The sequence below is a fragment of the Pollachius pollachius genome (assembly GCF_949987615.1).
Source record: "Pollachius pollachius genome assembly, chromosome: 1".
Classification (NCBI taxonomy): domain Eukaryota; kingdom Metazoa; phylum Chordata; class Actinopteri; order Gadiformes; family Gadidae; genus Pollachius; species Pollachius pollachius.
This window is the reverse complement of record NC_136934.1, coordinates 2,862,161-2,882,168: the sequence shown is the minus strand read 5'-3', so window position 1 is coordinate 2,882,168 and position 20,008 is coordinate 2,862,161. Positions and strand designations below refer to the sequence as shown.

General features: G+C 52.0%; 1 protein-coding gene across 2 annotated transcripts in view; it reads right to left on the bottom strand.

Moving 5' to 3' along the window:
* Nucleotides 1-19,502, bottom strand: part of tncb (tenascin Cb) — a gene marked incomplete at both ends in the record, with an annotated part of 32,265 nt that extends 12,763 nt beyond the window's left edge. For both annotated transcript variants that reach the window (XM_079738946.1, XM_079738947.1), the window contains 10 exons: nucleotides 1,312-1,587; nucleotides 6,245-6,508; nucleotides 6,892-6,981; nucleotides 8,718-8,903; nucleotides 10,694-10,963; nucleotides 14,086-14,239; nucleotides 15,018-15,133; nucleotides 15,790-16,053; nucleotides 17,114-18,334; nucleotides 19,004-19,502. In XM_079738946.1, coding sequence (XP_079595072.1) covers nucleotides 1,312-1,587; nucleotides 6,245-6,508; nucleotides 6,892-6,981; nucleotides 8,718-8,903; nucleotides 10,694-10,963; nucleotides 14,086-14,239; nucleotides 15,018-15,133; nucleotides 15,790-16,053; nucleotides 17,114-18,334; nucleotides 19,004-19,502 — 3,340 coding nt within the window. The remainder of the gene's footprint in view (nucleotides 1-1,311; nucleotides 1,588-6,244; nucleotides 6,509-6,891; nucleotides 6,982-8,717; nucleotides 8,904-10,693; nucleotides 10,964-14,085; nucleotides 14,240-15,017; nucleotides 15,134-15,789; nucleotides 16,054-17,113; nucleotides 18,335-19,003) is intronic.
* Between the last annotated feature and the right edge of the window lie 506 nt (nucleotides 19,503-20,008).

Here is a 20,008-nt window from a genome sequence, read left to right as displayed (position 1 = left end):
CTATCTTCCACTGATGTTTGGGCCAATCAAACAGCTGAGCTGATACAAAGAGCACATGAGTAATGTACGGAGAGGTCCGTAACTCTCTTGTTAGTGGCTTCACGTCCACAGAGAGTACCCATGGTGTTCATGATGTATTTACAGTGTACTTGACAACACTAATAAAAGCCTTCTGATAGCAGAGCCATGCCCAGGTATCAGGTGTCCCTTGGGTGCCCAGTTGCCAGTATATACACCTGCTGTGCACTTCATATCAGCTCCTAAATCTGCTGTAATTACAGTGATTTGTGCGGTCGGCAGGCAGGTTATTTATTACACTTGGATCCAGCACAACACACACACACACAAACACACACACACACACACACACACACACACACAAACACACATACACACACACACACACACACACACACACACACACACATACACACACACACACACACACACACACACACACACACACACACACACACACACACACACACCCACCAGGTGTGGTTTATCGCTGGATTCCAGCGGGAAGATTGACAGCTCCTTTGGATAAGAAGCAGCTTTAGTGCAGGGAAACATGAAGACTGCAGGTGTGGTGGGCAGTTAGATCCCTTCTCTATCCAGGGTTGGCAGAGAGGGATATGTACCCGGGAGGAGGTGTTGCTGAGGGGGTGGGAGGGGGGGTCTTTGTTTGCAGAAGCTTAAGGGAGAACAGAGTGTTGTGTGGAGGATCGTGTTGAGCTGAGTAGTAGTAGCGGGTGTACAGGAAGCAGAAGCTGTGGTTGTAAAAAGGTCTGCGTTGAGCGGGCGAGTTGATACGCACTCACACAATGGGAGGACAGATGTGTCGGCTGAGAGCCGGTGCCGTGTTGTGTTTACATGAATAGGTGCCATGCCCCGGTCTCTTAACAACCAACCGATGCCTTGAGTCTGGGTTTTAGAGGGATTACGTCTTGGACAGAGGCACTTTCTGACCGTTGTGGCGCTTCAATGGAAAACAAATGAATGAGGCTGCTGGGAAATTAATGAGGAATAACCACCAAAAGATAATCCACTTTTAGATTTCAATAAATTACCATTTGCAGCTTTTAGTAAACTCCCTTTGAACAGGGAGTTCATGAAGATGAAAGTTAGTAGTAAAATCTCTGTAGTGAGAAAGAACAAAATGAGGAAGAAGATAAAGTGTTCAGGCTCCACGCCGAGGGAGAGACAGTTGGAGGAAGTTCAGGTCGAGACGGAGATTGAGGTGTTGGCCGGAGGAGCGGTTGGGGTCACAGAGAAGTAGACCCCGCCTGGTTCCTCCGTCGCCGCTGGTACCTGTAATGGTGTCGGCATGGACGGGCTCCATCAGGGCACCGCGCCACACGCCGTAGACGTTGGCTCGGTACCAGGTGACGGGCGACAGCCCCGTGACTGCCAGGCTGCGGTCGTCGCCAGCAACCGTGTGGTTGCGCCACTCGGCGCCCGTCTCGGCGTCCGTCACCTCCACCAAGAAGCCCTCGAAGGCGCCGTCGTCGGCGCGCCAGGACAGCGTGAAGCCGTCCCATGTGACCTCACTCACTGTGACCTCCGTCACCACGGGCTTCTCTTCCTCTGATGGGGGGGGAGCGGCGGCAAGACACACAGCATGCACGCCACGTTACACGCATGTGCATGTAGGTAGATACATACACACACACACTAGCACTCGTGTATGAAAACACACACAAACGCACGCACTACCACACACTCGCGCACGCACAAGCACGCACTGACACGCACATGCATTGACAAGCGTGAACACAGATACATGAAAAAATATAAATGAGACATACAAATGAATAAAAGAAGAACAGGTCTTTCTCAGGCACACCGGTGTTCTGAATGCTGCAGATTGTCTCATACGGCCAACGAACACCGAAGTGAGCTCTTGCTTAGCCGCTGTGTAAATCTCACAGACACAATCCTCATTATCAGCTAAGAATTCACTGACGAGAGGAAGGAAGACGACGAGACGAAGAGCTTGACATTCATCGTATCCCATTACAATTTCCGCCGATTCCCTTTTTTGCTATCACACGAGTGGATCTTGAATGTTGTGTCAAGTGGAAATATTCCTTCATTTCCACTATAAAAGCGCGGGGTGAACAGGCGGTCGAAGCCCATAGCCACTGTCTTTTATTTTAAAGGCGGTGTGAAAGAAAAGAGACAGACTGAAGAGCCTCCGAGGGCGGGACAGAGCGAGAGAGACGTGTGGATGCAGCGTGATTTAATGGCCTTGGATGAGCCATTAAAGATTTGTTTGAAGGCGCAGCGTAGCCCGTCTGTCCGACAGGAGTACACCGCTTTGTTCAAACCCTAAAGCCATACACCGTGCACAGAGCTCCGTCACGCCAGCACGGCGCCTGGGACGTGAGCAGGGAGAGGAAAGCGGAGAAGAAAGAGGATGAGTGAAGGCGTCTCGGTGAGGGAGAAACGTGCAGAGAATGGCACTCTCAGAGTTCTGACCCAAGAACTCAGTGTGGTTTGTTGTGATCGCTCCATAAAGCGTTATCTTGGAGTGCAGGCTGACAGCACCACTGTAGGCGATCAGGAAGGTAAGTTGAAGTGGTTGGAAAGAATAGTGGATGTGTTCTCTTCAATGGAGCATCCCAGCATCAGCATTGCAAGTGTCGAGGTGTCTTTGAGCAAGACACCTAACCCTAACTGCTCCCGATGAGCTGGCTGTTGCCTTGCATGGTTGACACCACCGTCGGTGTGTGAATGTGTGCATTGGTGAATATTGTACAGCACTTTGAGTGGCCACTGTGAGTTCAGCTACATGCTCCTAAACGACACGTAGCTGAACTCACCGTACATCTTTTTGGATAAAAGAAACGACTCTAAGTTGACTAAATAGCCTATAATAATCGTCGGCCACAAGAAACAGCTTTTGGCCCCCCGTGATCGGAGACTCAGTGATCTGTAGTAAAGCAGCGTTTAGACCATGTGTTTACAGCACCACCCGAGTCTCTGAGAGGAGAAATCTTGTCCCTTTAATCCACGGATGAAACAGCCGGTGTGTTCTCCCGTTGATTGAGTGGTAAGATTAGAAGCCATCGCTGAGCACCATGCTCTGCCCAGCGAACGGTGGACCCAAACACATGCTGCCACATGCAGCTCCATTCGCGCTTCATACTCCTCTCCTGTTTGTGTTTGTCCTCACAAGCCATGTCAAGTCACCCACTACTGGCGCCACTCAAAACCATACCGCATGTCACAAACACGCAACCTGTTGTTGATTACTGCCTCATTTGAATCATATCGAATCAAGCAATTCAGTGCTGAGTGAGCAGTGCTCAGTGTTGAGGGTTCCTGATGTTTGGCTTGGCTTGTGTGGTGGGTGGTGACAGCTCAACAATAAAGATCTGCGTTGGTCATTGGTGGTTCGCCAGCGACCATCATTCAAAACATCTTGACTCTTCTTCAGGCACCAAGTCTGTCTCTGGAATGGAAGACCCTCTTCCTCCAAACCACTGGCCGCAAGAATGGACTGACCCTCCTACATGGTTATAATCTCATCTGCTTCAGATTCCTTCATATTGCTGAGTCTGAAGAACACCATGTGAGACGCCGGTTATGTGACTAACCGGCGTCGGTGCGTGGTTTGATTTTGTTTTTTTTGAGGTTTGATTCCCCATTCGAGGAGTTCTCAGAGACAGCTTGGACCGGTTCTGTCCTTGTTATCCTATCACAGCCCGTGACTATCAGCCAGGACGAGAGGACCAGAGACCCCCAGAACCACCTCCCCATTACCCCCCCATCTCTCCCCAGACCCATGTCTCACCCCCCTCTCATCATCCCATCTTACCTCAACCGGCCTCATGCACCCCTGAATAAACCTGCGTGTTTCCGCTGCGTGTGCGTATGTGTGGTGTGCTTGTGTAGGCAGAGCATGTGCGTGTATGTGTGTGTGTGTGTGTGTGCGTGTGTCTATGATGATAAACGGGCGTGGCCGTGGATTAAGGGGAGCCGGTGATTCCGGAGACAATGTTTCCACACGGCCCCCAGCATGGAGCCCTTTATCTCCAGGGGCCCAACAGTTCATCACGGTCAAATCACACAAAGGACGGATCACCCCGAGCAATTAGCACATCAATGAGCGCTGTGTACGGCACACACACACACACACACACACACACACACACACACACACACACACACATGTCCACACAAGCACCTTTCTAGCCAAGTTAGTGCTTTCTCTACCGCTCCCTCTCTCTCTCTCTCTCTCCAAAGCATGGTCTCTATCTCTGTCTGTCTCTCTCTCTCTTTTTTTCCTTGTGAGCTCTCAATAACTCTCTCTCTCTCTGTGTCTCTCTCTGTCTCTCTCTCTCTCCTTGTAAACACCAATACACACACACACACAAACACACACACACACACACACACACACACACACACACACACACACACACACACACACAAACACCACATCGTCATACAGAGCCATCGCACAAATACACCTGTGTGTATTGAGTCCTTTGAGTGCCAACACACACACACACACCCACTCACATACACAAGCACACGCACATACCCAAATGCACACACACTCACATACACACAGAAAGCCTTTTTGTGCCTTTGTGTCAAAATGCAAAAAGCAACAAAAGACCGTTATTCAAACCGGCAAAACGATGGCAAAAAAACTGCTTCTCCTTCGTGCAGAAATGGTTTCTGCCCCCGGCCATGCGGTTAATGGGTGCGTTACATAACTCCATCGTTTTCCTCTGAGATGTTTGGTTTGGACGCACTCCGACCACAGTCAGAGAAATGTCCCCATCATCTCAATGGTGTTTCATGGAGAAGGGGGGTAAAACAAATCCATCCAGTGCATGGGGTCTTGGGGGGTAAGGGCAAGAGACAGAGAGACTCAGTGAGAGGGACTAACAATGAGTTTGCTTCATTCCCTGGTTTGGCCCTCTGCTGCCAGTCTAATCAAGCAGAAGGAACCTGTGGTTAATAAAGAAGGCACTTACAGCCCTCGCACAACAACACCAAACACTAGGCTATGGAGTATGACGAAATCCAGTCAGGATTAGGGGCTGATACGGTTCTGCTCTTGTGAATCAAGTATTTATTGGAGTGAGAATGCATCGAGCATGACAGGACTTTCTCCAAAACCATCCTGTTGCAAATCGGATTCCAACAGAAGACAGTCTGCCAATACCCAAAATTACCCAGCTAAATATACCCTCAGACACGGAAACCTAAAACCCTAACTCAAAACTAATAACACTAAAGACTAAATGTTAGTCGTAAACAATGTTTATTTGGTTTGATTTCTTACATTTTAACTCTTATTTTCTATTCACGCGTTGCCAATAGCGACTGCTGCCCGCGGTTCTACTCAAATGATTGGCATGTTGTTGAATGTATCAAACCTTTATTTAAGTAGGAACCGCTTGAAGCTAGGCAGCAGTAGTTCAGCACAATCTCCCTTCTGTGAACGCTGGTATGGCGATAGACTTGGATGACCTTGAGACTTCAAGTCCCCAAACCCCCGGCCCCGCCTTGATAAAGGCCTTCAGGCTGTGTTCATTCTGGGGCTTCAGGGAGGGCGGACAGCCCCCCCTGTAAACGCCACTTCAGTGGGGCTCCACTAAGCGGAGGACAGGTGTGTCGCATCAACGCTTCATCAGCAGGTGACCAGGGCAACCCTGACAGCCATTCAGAGGTGATGCACGCGACAGCGTGTGTTCAACCTGGAGAGGGATTCACCTATAGCAGCCCAGCGGGGGTCGGGAGGGGAGGAGCTGGGGGTGGGGGGGGAAGGTTGGAGCCCTGACCTGTGGGGGCGGAGACTGTTGTGGGGGAGGGGAGGAGCCCTGACCTGTGGGGGCGGAGACTGTTGTGGGGGAGGGGAGGAGCCCTGACCTGTGGGGGCGGAGACTGTTGTGGGGGAGGGGAGGAGCCCTGACCTGTGGGGGCGGAGACTGTTGTGGGGGAGGGGAGGAGCCCTGACCTGTGGGGGCGGAGACTGTTGTGGGGGAGGGGAGGAGCCCTGACCTGTGGGGGCGGAGACAAGGGGGGCGGGGCACTGACCTGTGGGGGCGGAGCCAGGGGGGCGGGGCACTGACCTGTGGGGGCGGAGCCAAGGGGGGCGGGGCACTGACCTGTGGGGGCGGAGCCAGGGGGTTGGGGCACTGACCTGTGGGGGCGGAGCCAGGGGGTTGGGGGGGGCACTGACCTGTGGGGGCGGAGCCAGGGGGTTGGGGGGGGCACTGACCTGTGGGGGCGGAGACGGTGGTGGGCGTGCTGGTGCGCCGGCCCCTCTCGGCGGCGATGCTGATGGTGTACAGCGTCCCTGGGCTGAGGCCCCTCAGGGTGTGGGTGTCGGCGCTGCCGGGCACCGTCACCTCCGCCTTGTGGCCCTCGGGGGACACGTGCACCAGCCTGTAGGCGTCCAGCTTGGCCATGGGCCGCCTCCACTCCAGGGTCATGGTGGTCTCCGTCACCCCCACCACACGCAGGTCCCTGGGGGCGTCCAGGGCTGATGGAGGGGTGAGGGGTGGAGGGGTGAGGGGTGGAGGGGTGAGGAGTCGGGGGGGAGGGGAAGTTATAATTGATCAAACAATTGTATCTGAGAGTCAATAGTGGAAAATGTAAAGGACTGTATTTATACGGCGCTTTTCAAACCAGGGGCCCCTCAAATTGCTTGACAATATTGCCTAACATTCACCCATTCATGCACACATTCACACACCGATGGCGGTCAGGAGCAGTCAGGGTGAGGTGCCTTGCTCAGGGAGACACCTCGACACTCAGCTAGGAGGAGCCGGGGATCGAACTAGCAGCCTTCCGGTTACCAGCCGACCGGCTTTCCCTCCTGACCCCCGTGCCGCCCATCACCGAAGGGAGCTTGGGAGGACTCACCTGTGACGGCGTTGGTAGTGGTGGGCAGGCTCTCGCGCTCCTCCTTCACGGCGGTGACCCCCATGCCGTACTCGGTGCCTGGTCTCAGGCCTGGAGAGACGAGCACAGCCTGGGCTTAGTTTGGGGAAAATGTCTTGAGCTGAACTCCTGGCCGCAGAGCCCCCTGAACGCAGAACCTCTCTGCTACCTCTCTGTTCAGAACAGCACCAAAACGTTTTTGCAATGGCTGCAAAAATCCTTTAACTTAAAACATAAAGTTAAGCATAATGAAATCATTTAAAAAGCATACAAATCACTTCATTTGTATGGTTTTTAAAATGTTGTCATTGTGCTTCATCATCATCGATTGATGGTCATCATAGTTTTGTAGCATCTTATCCTAGCTACCTTTGTTGTGTATTGGGAATGTGGGAATCAAGTGATTGTTAGTGCTTGGCACTTGGTTCTATGAACATCTTTACTGTACAGACAGCGATATATTGTTTCTCTTTCTTCTGGCAAATGTACCTATTGTAAGACGCTTTGGATAAAAGCGGCTGCTAAATGCCCTGAATGTAAAATGTAAATGTAATCCTAATTTTACCCTCCTACGGGTCGTTTCTCTTTCTAAAAGGACTTTGAGTATCATGAAAAGCGCTCGATTGCCGTCATTCAGACCGCAGTTCAACATAACAAGAGTTTAAACTCTGTGTTGTTCCCAGGCGAGGGTCCCTGCAGCTCTCCCCTCTCTGACGTGAGAACCAGACACCTCAACAGAGGGCTCCCCTCTTCCCTTTGTGGGGCCGGGCGGCAGCGAGGAGCTAATGGGGTTCCGCGGGACGTGTATTTGCATTGATGGATCTGAAGGACCCTCCAGTCTGACTCTAAACGACGACCCCTGTATGATACGGGCCCGGGCCCGGGGGTTTTGGGGGCGGTTCTCTCGGTCCGATCGCCTCCTAATTCCTTCATCGCATCCCCTGGAGGTCAATGTGCAGAGTCCTGTAGCATGAAATTACACCCAAAACACCCAGGGAGCCTATTATCAATAAAAGCCAGAAGCGTGAAGGCAATTACAGATAATAACTATGTAAGAGGCCTGCTGATGGGGGGGGGGGGGGAGTGGTTGTAGTGGAGAAGGGGGAGGAGGTGTTGGTGGTGGGGGTGATGTAGTGGGGAAGGGGGGAGGAGGTGGAGGGAGGGGGTGGATGAAGTGAGGGAGGAGGAGGAGATGGTGGTGGTGGGGGGTGATGTAATGAGGGAGGGGGAAGGCGGGGGGGAGGAGGAGGTGAGGGAGTTGGTAGGTGGTGATGGATAAAGTAGGGGAGGGGGAGGAGGTGGTGGGGGTGGGGGTGGATGAAGTGAGGGTGGGGGAGGTGGTTGTGGATGACATAGTTCTTCATTTCCATGTTGGGACGGCCCAACCAAGGACAAAGAAGGAGGTTTTCACAAAGACGGCGTATCTCTTTTTGTTGTGGGGATGTTCGGAGTCTTGTTGCGGATGAATTGGCTTCACACGAGGCTGGCTCTCTATCCAGAGATCCAGGCTGCTAAAACTCACTGAACTGGACTCATGAGGAGAGCGAGGAAACACAACCCGGTTCTCTCACGTGACCCAGATGTCGGTGAAAAAAGTGTATCATTATTGAAACTATTTTTATACTTTTGTGGGGCAGTAAGAAAATTAACTTTGTGTGTGTGTATTACCTGTTATTCTGCCCAAAGTGTGTAGGTGCATGTGTGATTTTATCTGTGTGTGTGTTTTTATTTGTGTGTGTGCGTGTGTGTGTATGTGTGTGTGCGTGTGTGTGTGTGTGTGTGTGTGTGTGTGTGTGCATGTGTGTTACCTGTGATCTTGGCCCGGGTGTTGGCTCCGGCACCGGGGGGGAACAGCAGCTCTCCATGCTCGCCCCCTGACAGCGTGCCGTACTTGATGCGATAGTTGTCCACTGGGGCGACGCTGTTCCTCCACTCCAGCGTGAGGCTCTCGTCCGTCACCTCCAGGGTCTGCAGGTCCCTGGGCGCGTCCAGGTCTAGGGGGGCACAGAGGGTTGGGTCAGAGACACCAGTCTAGGGGGTCACACACAGAGGGGTCCAGAGACACCAGGCATGGTCTCTCTGGGTCCATGTCTAGGGGGCACAGAGGGGTCAGAGATACCAGGAACACCAGACATGGTCGCTCTGCATCACAATGAGGCAGCGTGAAGTTGGCAAACGGAATATTACATTCAGAATTGTCAATCAATCAAGACAATCGAATGTCTGTCGTTCAATTGAACAATGGCAGAAAACAATCAATGGTAAAAGGGTCATCATTCCCAGGTGAGTGGGGACAGTTGAAGAGCATTCGCCGTAGAGCATTGAAGCCTATTCGTTTTTTTATCTTGGACAGAGGTGGATCTATCGGACACGTTCTCACAGCTACCCCCCCACACGTACACACACATACACAAACATACACACACGTACACACACATGCAGATCAGCATGGGGTCGTCCCTCATAAACAAACAGTAACCCATAAAGAGTGTGTGGTCCAGACCCCCAGCGGTGTCACAGACCACCGTTAGAGAATCACCAAGCCAAACCTTACTGTTGATGTTAATAGAGGAATCGCTTCTCCTCAACATAGCTGAGAACACGCTGACGTTGCATCAGGTCTATTTTTCACAGACCTGGCCGAGAAGCCAGACAGGAAAGTGGGTTTAAGATCGAGGAGGAACAACATGTAGCATTGGACCGCAGATCGTAATCAAGCCTGGGTCTCTTTGGGGGGGATTGCCCACCTGGTGAGCCCACTAGCAGGCTGAGCCACCAAGACGCCCAGAGTATCTTACCCCAGCTATCTTTGCTGTATACGGGGAAGGGGTTAACCTAACAGTTGTAAGTGCTTGGCACTTGGTTCTTTGAACATCCTTACTGTAACGATAGAGATATATTGTTGTTTCTCTTTCTTCTGACAAATGTACTAATTGTAAGTCGCTTTGGATAAAAGCGTCTGCTAAACGCCCTAAATATAAACGTAAATGCAGAGAAGAGTGTTGTGCAGGTCTGAAAGCACACAGTGTAAGAATAGACAGTTAACCACAGAGGCCTCCTCCTCCTCCTCCTCATCCTCCCATCGTCTCCTGAAGACATTATAAAGAACAGGGGAGCGGAGGACACCTGTCGCCCCGCCACGGAGCGAGGCTCGGGAACCCAGTCATTTTTATTTACTTAATTACATCCACAGTCGCGCTGGGATCAGCCAGCTCCCGTCTAAACCCCAGGGAAGTGGAAGACACTCTGTGACTGTAACCCTCTGTAATTAAAGGAGGAGAAAGGCTCCAGAGCAGAAAATAAACCTTCAGCATACCAGAGCCAGGCGGCAGGTGTGTGGAGGGCTGCTTTATGACCGCTTTGCTGCGGGAACTAGCAGGTGACGGCAGCAGGAGTTCAGTCAGTCAGAGTGAGTTCATTGACTGTGAGATCCAATCAATGTGGTCACCAGCCACATTTCACTCCGTCACAGCCGAGTCACGGACTGTAGCTCATGCAGGATGTACTGTAAAGTTACCCGTCTCTAAAGTGAATTACAGCGATTCTTCAGGGTCAATCGGTTTCAATTTTGTACCGTGAAATGTAAAATGGTCTCATAATAGTCCTATCCAGTCCTATCAAAATATACAAAGAATATGATTTAAAACATCTGAATATGGTGGCCCCATCATCACCATATCCTCCATCTCACCCTCTTGGGTGAATAAAGTTCTATTCACCCCCTCCTTCACCTCCACCACCTCCACCATCATCACCATCATCATCATCATCATCAGGGTCTCACCTGTGAGGAAGGTCTCGTAGACGGGCACGCTCAGCACGTCTCCCTTCTTAGCGGCGAGCGCCACCTGGTACTGGGTGTCGGGGCGCAGCGCCCCCAGGTGGTGCTGGGTCTCGGAGGACGCCAGCTCCACCACCTGCCGGTCGGCGGGGTCGGCGCTGGGCCCGTAGGACACACGCACGCCGTCCACCTGGGCCACGGGCTCGAACCACGTCACCAGGGCCGTGGTGTCCGTCACGTCGCGCACGCTCACCAGGCCGGGGGCGTCGATCCCTGGAGGGTGGAGACGGGTGGGGTTAGGGTGGTGTAACTGATCTGTTTAGTACATGATCCCTGGAGGGTGGAGGCAGGTGGGGTTATGGTGGGGTAACTGAGCTGTTTAGCAGATGAAGCACTGGAGGTGGAGAGCTTATAGCATGATATGCATACTGTTAATGTTAATATAGATACAGAGTAGACAAAATAAAATGGAAAAAAAATACTTTCAAGACTACCAAAATTATCAACATGGGGCTCGAAGACGCAATAACACCATACACGGGGGCCCACAATGATTTGGGTGTAAGATAGAGCTGTCTGGTCTCTTTAATATAAATCAGGGCATTATGGGCTACTTAAGTTATCATTTTGGATTCTCTAGCCTTACTGGAAGGGATGTAATTCGGGGATCTAAGGTTCAAGGACACTTGGGAGTGAGCTGGAGACCTCTTTTATATGAAACAGGGCCTCAACGACATCTAAGAATATCATTTTTGGGGCTCCAGCCCTACAGGAAGTGACTTATTCTACACAACCTATTCTGCGGTTGAGGTTGGAGAACAAGCTGCTCACACAGGTAAGCAGAACTCTTTCCCAATTCCAACCACCAGGACCGTGAAGGGCAGGCGACTCCCCGGGCGGTGTAAACCGATTCGTCTCACAACAACAACAACACCATGAGTGGAGTCTCTGCAGCGGGGCTGATAAAACGGACACAGCGTCGTGGGTTCAGCTCTGTCCCAGAGGGAGGGGGAGGCCGCGCACTAGTATGTAGACACTGTTCTCCTGGGAGTGGGGCCCCCTTCCAGGAGCATGGGACTCGCTGGCTGATGGCGAGGCCCACATGGGGAGGGAGATAGGGTGGAGGTGGTAGGCATGGAGAAGGACAGGGTGGTGGAGAAGACAGGGGAGGTGGAGAAGACAGGGGAGGTGGAGAAGACAGGGGAGGTGGAGAGGGGAGAATGTAGTGACGGAGATGGAGGATAGGTGGGGAAGGGGAAGGGTTGAGGGGAGGGAAAGGGTGAGCTAGTAACTGGAGGAAAGAAGGAGGAGTGATGGGGGAGAGGTGGAGGAGGGCTGGTCCTACTTCCCACCATTAGTTGCTCAGTGGGAGCTCCTTGTGACGCACCAAGCTGTAATGGCAGATACTTAGAGAGGCGGAGAGACCCGGAAAAAACAACCTTATAATCCGGCCCCCACTGACGTTACGCTGTATGGCTGTGTGTATGTGTTTGTGTCTGTGTGTGTATGTGTTTATAAGTGTGTGTATGTGTGTGTGTGTGTTTTTGTCTGTGTGTGTGTTTGTGTGTGTGCGTGTGTGTGTGTGTGTGTGTGTGTGTTCGTGCATGCGTCTGTGTCTGTGTGTGTGTGTGAATACGTAGGTCTTAGTGTGAGCGATTTATTTAGTGTTAAGAACAACAAACAAAGAAACGCTTGGACGCATGTGCATACGTGAGTCTGTGTGCGTTTGCGTACGTGCGTCTTCATGTCTGCGTCTCTGCCTTTGTGTGCGGCTCAAGCTGCTCATGTGTCAGACGTTCTCAACAGTTCATATCGGCCCTGATCCGGGCAGCGTACTTACTTCACCGTATAAATAGGAGCGTTCATGAGCGGCCCCCCGCGGGGACGGTGATAAGGCTTTACGACGGCTTAATGACATTTCCACGCACAGGACTGCTTGTTCTGGCAAACGGCAGACCACTCCTGCACAACCGATCACCAAGGGCCGCGCTGGAATCAATGCCGCGAGGTGATTGGAGGGGGAGGGGTGCTGAATAGCACAAATGTTTCTCCACATATTGAAATGGCTTTATTTTCATTTGCCTTAACTCCCCGAGGTCCAGAGCGACACTAACTATTTGAATGCAAACCAGAGAATTTATTATTCCACTGAAATCCTTTTTCTCAAAAAGTCGTTCCGAGCGCCGCATTAACAGGTCTCTCTGGGGCCCTTGGAGCCAACAAACGCAGGCTGTGGCCCTCGCCAGGTGAGGTGTATAAACGTCACCCCTGATCGATCCTAAAATCCTACGTTCCTCTGTTACAAACCATTAGGGCTTCACACTGATGGACAGACGGAGACTGAATTCTCCACAAATCCCCACAATAAGAGAGTGAAATCTATACGGCCTCTCTACTTCTCGCCGCTAAATCACATCTCTGCAGTGAAACTTAATGAGCAGATCATTCAGGCTTGGCAGCTGGGGTTTTAATAGACTTGTGGCGGGGATAAGCCATCGATGAATGTGGAACGCAGCCCAGGGTTTCAAGTTGACAACCTTGTTTCTCGTTTAGCTTGGAGAGTCGGCGGTGGTGATTTAGCCCTTCAAGAACCTGTATTTCGGGAAACCCTGTCTCCTGCCTGAGCGCCTAAAGAGAGAGCTTTGAGGATTATTCCCCCCCCCTCGTAAACTACGCAGGGATTAGTAGTGGAAACGACAAGGTCTGCGGTTTTTTAGTAATTGTGCATAAACGTAGTCCTGCCTGAAAAGCAGGGTAAAAGCGGTCTTCTTTCTAATGCTTATTGAATTATGAACCTTTCAATTGCATTCCATGGATTGGCCATTTGAGGCAAATCCCATTAATGATCTTCAGGTCAAATAACAGGAGCTTGATGCAGTGCTTTGCATGTAATAAACTTGGTTAATTTGGATGAACTCTCAGTGTGTGTTTGGTTGGTTGGTGTGCTAGTTTGCTGTCTCTACGACAACATCTACACAGATCAATGAAATACAATAACATGGTTTCATATTAAGGCTGTTGGATAAGCTATCATTATCTTCAATCCTATTTTTGCATCTGTGTGTGGTTGCATTACAATCAAAGTAGTTTGTAGAAATCAATCAATCAATCATTATCATTCATTACCTGCACATTTCAACATGTCTGCATACTTGTTTCAAAACCCCCCATTGAAAAGCAATGGGAAAAGTGTGTGTGTGTGTGTGTGTTTGTGTGTGAATACGTAGGTCTTAGTGTGAGTGTAGATTCCTCTTATGTTGAGAACAACAATCAAAGAAATGCTTAGACGCATGTGCATGTACGTTTTAGCAATAGTTCCCCCTGTCAGAAGTGAATGAGACGAGGAGACCCTGAAGCAGCTCCTAAGGCATTATTAAATCCGGGGGCAGACTCACGGGTGACCACGTTCTTGGAGGCGGGCGGCCCGCGGTTCTTGTTCTTCACCACCTCCAGCTTGACCTCGTACTCCTGGCCCGGCCCCAGGCCTGACTGCTCGAAGGTGGTCTCAGGCTGGCCCAGGCTGTTCAGGATCTCCCCGTTCTCCTCTTTCTGCCAGCAGAACCACACACAACTCAAAAGCTCAAACCATCTTCAAGCGTCGGTACAGACATCAGAAACCCAGGAGCTGGTGTCAGATCACCTCACACATCGCCTTCTGCTGGTGTCTGTACCGAGGGTGGGAGATGCTTTGGGTCGTTGTGTGCACACAACGACCCAAAGCATCTCCCACCCTCGGTTCAGACACCAGCAGCCCAGGCGCAGGTGTCACGCCACATCACACAGTGCCTTCTGCTGGTGTCTGTACCGAGGGGGGGAGATGCTTTGAGTCGTTGTGTGTTGTTCTGCCGAACAACACACAACGACTCGAAGCATCTCCCCCCCTTGGTACAGACACCAGCAGCCCCGGCGCAGGTGTCATGCCACATCACACAGCGCCTTCTGCTGGTGTCTGTACCGAGGGGGGGAGATTTTTTAGACGCATTTCAGAAAGAAAACAAAACCTTCAACAAACACGGCAATTACCGGTCGGGCCGTAAGAGCCGTCGGCCTAGAAAGCTTTGATACGTGCAACTGCTGACTGCGCCCGGGTACTGCTAAGCTGTTTTCCACACGACAGCTACTCCGGCTCACATGCACACACATTAGGCAATTATTGAGTTTCAAATCGGAGCTCCACGCTCGGCGGGACATATAGGGTTTCCAAAGGCAAACACAGATAATGACAGGCTGTGGTGGGCTTTTCGAGTTTCCACTGGCTTCTGTGCTACACGGGATCCATGCTAATGACGTAGCGGCGCGGCGATGGAGATAGAGGATCTGGACTCACGGTGTTCCTGAAGATGAGGTTCCAGCCGTCGAAGGGGATGTCCAGGGGGTCCCATTGCACCTGCACCGAGGTCTCCCGCACCGACTTGAACTTCAGGCCCTCGGGCTCGGGCAGATCTGAGGAGGTCAGGGGTTCACGTGAGCTTTGTCATGACGCAACGTGTTCTCCAGAGTACAACGGTGACCAGGACCCCCACCAGACATCATTGGTCTTGGATGCAGGTTCTGCATCCAACACATTTCATACATTCGGCGAATGTTGCAGCATGCATTCTCTACTAGTTTTAAACTATAAGCAGCCCAAGTGTTTAACAGTTGTTCTCTCGATGCTTCTTTTGTGCTACATAGCTGGCCCTAGTCTTGTCGTGAAAATGTAAAGGCACCGAATAACCATTTGATATTCTGTCTTTGACATCACACACTTTGAATGTGAAATTAACCAGTGGGTTTTGTACGGAGGAGCACATATCCACATGACATTCAGCCTTCATAAGACAGAGGAGGTGGACCTAGTAGGTATGGAGGTACGGATAACAACATAACCTTCAGCCTTCATAAGTCAGACGAGGTGGACCTAGTAGGTATGAAGGTATGGATAACAACATAACCTTCAGCCTTCATAAGTCAGACGAGGTGGACCTAGTAGGTATGGAGGTACGGATAACAACATGACCTTCAGCCTTCATAAGGACAAGGAGGAGGACCTAGGAGGTTCGGAGGAACACATATCAGCATGACATTCAGCCTTCATAAGGAGGAGGAGGTGGACCTACGTGTGGACACGCGGGCGCTGACGGGGATGCTCTTCTTGTTCTTCAGTATGGCGTAGACGCTGATCAGGTACTCTACGCCGGGCTCCAGCTCCTTGATGGTGGCCACCTTCTGGTCCCCGGGGACGCGCATGTCCATCTCTAGACCGCCCATGGCGGTGGGCGTGTAGGTGACCAGGTACTCCGTCACCACCATCTCGTTTACCCAGGACAGGTCCACTGTCTCGGGGTTCACCGGCACCACCGTCAGGTCCTTGGGGGGTGAGACTGGGGGTGGAGCATGAGGAGATGGGGAGGTTAGCGTCGCAATTCACTTGAAGGGTGATAGGAAGGGTGATTTTTACATTGCATAGTAAAGTGCCTTTTGGCATCTTGAAAATCAGTCAAATTAATAATTTGTACTTGCAACTGTAAAAAAAGAAAATCTTCCAAAGGGTTGAGAAACTTTGAGATTGAGTTTTATGTTTTTACCAGCAGACTCCTACAGAACCTTCCCTTAAGAGAGCCCAGTAAAGAGACTACATGCCAAAATGAAACACTACTCGTCAATGTAAGTGTGTGACAGCAGCCCACTATGGGAATGACCACAGAGGTCTTTAAAACTTAAGACCACTATTAACATGTTCCAGTGCAACGAGACCCTCTTTGATCTGGGGAATTACGAGGCCTACCAGATGCTACTCTCTGGGCCAAGGTGGGTATTCGTGTGCAAACAGAGGCTTTTCCCCTACTTTTCCCCATAATGTTGCAGAACACATTTTAAAACAAATCATTAGTTCACACTGAGCACAAGGCCCCATGGCAAATTACAGAGCATATGTGGTTTACCATCGTTCTAAGAATCGCTCACTCAGAGGAAGGTAAGCTGCCATGTACTAATGTCTCTCCAGGTAGAATTGTCAGAAGACATAACGAATAGGAAGATGAATCTTCCGTTTAGTACACAGTAGTATTTCATGTTTTTTTTCTTTCGGATTTTCAACCTTACTTCTTATGTTGGAAATTGTATCATGTTGTTTGGTATCAGTTGCACCATGAATACATTTCCACAGACGATGCTGTTTCCAAAACATGTTGATAAGCTACACTTTAGAACATCTATCTGAGAATATCGTCTTACTCATGGGGAATATTAATTGATGCATACTTTGATGCGTAAATAAATCTAGCAAACAAGGAATGCTAGTAAATCAATCACTTCCTGATTGTATCTTCTTATCTTATGAGTGAAGCTTGTTAGTTAGTTATTCAGTACCAAAGATGCACGCCTGACCATCAGCTCCTGCTCTATCAACTCCATCTGAATCCCTTCCATCGTGTATCTCACCTTCGGAGCAGTCGTCGCCGATGAATCCCTCGTCGCACACGCACACTCCGTTCATGCATTGGCCCTGGTCCTGGCAGTTCCCCGCGCAGGTGAGCAGTGAGCAGTCCGCCCCCGTGAAGCCCTCGAAGCAGACGCAGTTCCCGTCCACGCAGTAGCCTCTCTCCATACAGTTGTTGGGGCACGTCTTCTCGCTGCAGTCCTCGCCCACGAAGCCCTCTTTGCACACGCACTGACCGTTGACGCACCGCCCGCGGTCCAGGCAGTTGTTGGGGCAGGTGAGCTCTCCGCAGTCGGGTCCCGTGAAGCCCTCCAGGCACACGCACCTGCCGTCCACGCACTCCCCGCGGCCCATGCAGTCCTTGGGGCAGGTCTTGACGCTGCAGTCGTCGCCCGCGAAGCCGCGGTCGCACACGCACTGGCCGTTGACGCAGCGGCCGCGGTCCAGGCAGTTGTTGGGGCAGGACAGGTCTCCGCAGTCATCACCCTGGTACCCCGCGTCGCACATGCACTCCCCGTTCACGCACTTGCCCCTGTGGTTGCAGTTGTCCGGGCAGGAGAGGATGTTGCAGGCCTCGCCCTCAAAGCCCGGGTCGCAGATGCACTTGCCGTTGAAGCAGTGCCCTCGCGCGTTGCAGTTGTCGGGGCACGTGAGCTTGGAGCAGTCCTCGCCAACGTAGCCGATGTGACACTGGCACTGGCCGTTCACGCACATGCCGCGGTTGTTGCAGTTGCCGGGACAGGTGAGGTCGCCGCAGTCTTCCCCGCTGAAGCCCTCGTCGCAGTAGCAGGTGCCATTGTCGCAGCGGCCGCGGTCGTAGCAGTCGTTGGGGCAGATGAGCTCGGAGCAGTCGTACCCGGTCCAGGGCTCGTCGCACACGCACTCGTCCTCCACGCAACGGCCGCGGCCCAGGCAGTTGTTCAGGCAGTTAGTCTGGGAGCAGTCCTCCCCGATGAAGCCCTCTGCGCACTGGCAGGAGCCCTCCATGCACTGGCCGTAGTCGCCGCAGTCCAGCAGGCACACCTCCAGGCTGCAGTCGTCCCCGTCGAAGCCCTCGAAGCACACGCACTTGCCGTCCAGACAGCGGCCCTGGTCCTGGCAGTCGTTGGGGCACTCGGAGTCGGTGCAGTTGGGTCCCTTCCAGCCCACCTCGCACACGCAGCCGCAGGACTCGCTGCTCCAGTTCCCTCGGCCGTTACAGTAGGGCTTGGTGGCCACCTCGCCTGAGGGCAGACAGAGAGGTTAGTGTTTGTCCCGGACACCTCAAGGATACAAACATTCATCAACCTGCTACTGCTACTGGGCTGGATCACAGGGGTACTGGGGCATATTGCAGCATAAAGTTGAAACAACTAGGGTAAAGTTGGACTAGGATACTAGTCTACTACAGGGTCATGCAACCTCATCATCCACCACTACAAGCAATATTTAGGTCTTCAACAAGCCAAGCCTGCTTGTCTTTAAAAATATCTGGCAGAAACCCACCCAAACATAGAGAGAACATGCAAACTCAATACAGACCGCATCTTAGCCAGAAATCATTACCTCAAGCTTATGACCATCATAAGGCCACCTCTGGGGCACTAACTACCCACCATGGAGCCTCCTCTAGGGCCCTAACTACCCACCATGGAGCCTCCTCTAGGGCCCTAACTACCCACCATGGAGCCTCCTCTAGGGCCCTAACTACCCATCATGGAGCCTCCTCTAGGGCCCTAACTACCCACCATGGAGCCTCCTCTAGGGCCCTAACTACCCACCATGGAGCCTCCTCTAGGGCCCTTACTGTCCACCATGGAGCCTCCTCTGGGGCCCTAACTACCCACCATGGAGCCTCCTCTAGGGCCCTTACTGTCCACCATGGAGCCTCCTCTAGGACATGATGTTCCTACCCGTGACTGGCGCTCCGCAGCAGGCCGTCCCACTGCTGCACTGCTCCCTCAGGCCGGACAGCTCTGACTCCAGCATCTCCAGCCGGTTCAGGATGTCCTTGATGTCGGGCAGGTTGTTGTTGCTGCAGCCGCAGGCCTGCTTGGGGATGTTGATGCGGTGCGTGAACACGATCTGGTTGTCGCCGTCCGTCGTCTGCTCCAGCCGCTCGGTGCTCTGGACGTCGGACGACGCCCTCTTGTGCTTGCCCTCGGGGCTGCCGCCGCCGCCGGTGGGGGGGTCCAGGTCCACGGAGCAGAGGGAGGCGGCCGGGACGTTGATGTTGTACACGTGGTTGAAGACCACGGGCTGGTCCGGGTGGGGCAGCGTGAAGTTCTCCTGGGACTGGGGAGCCAGGGCCTCCCGGCGGTGGCGGAGCACCTTCTTGACCAGGCCGGCCGAGGAGAGGTGGAGGAGGAGGGCCAAGCCCACCAGGCCCCGCAGGGCGCTCTTCATCCCCATGACGACGGGAGCCTGTCACAGACGATGGCGGCCCAGATGGAGAGGGATTGGCTGTTCTGGGGTCTCGTCTCTTGGATGGGGTGGAACGGGGATCCTTGAAGCCCTTTGAGAAAAATAAGCAAACGCGGTATATGTTAGGGATCGCGATTTCGGACTTTTCTCATAGAAATGGTGGTAGCATTTTTTAAATTACCAATGAAACACAAAAACGCAACAACATATAAGGAAAATCAATCAGCTACATATTTTACAGCCAAGGCTCACATTGACGCTCCCATCTTCCTTACAAAAAAGAACTACAGCACAACACAGCACCATCTTATCAACAACACTTTCAGAGCAAGATGCTAGAAAGATCAGCTCACATAACAGAGCTGGGATGTAGCCGGATAATTCAACAAAAGTTTCAAAACATATCTCTCCGAATGTTAGGCAAACAACTCTCAGAACACAGAACCAAACTGCCCTTCTATTCCTTGGCGTGCCCTTGCCATAGAGCATGGAAA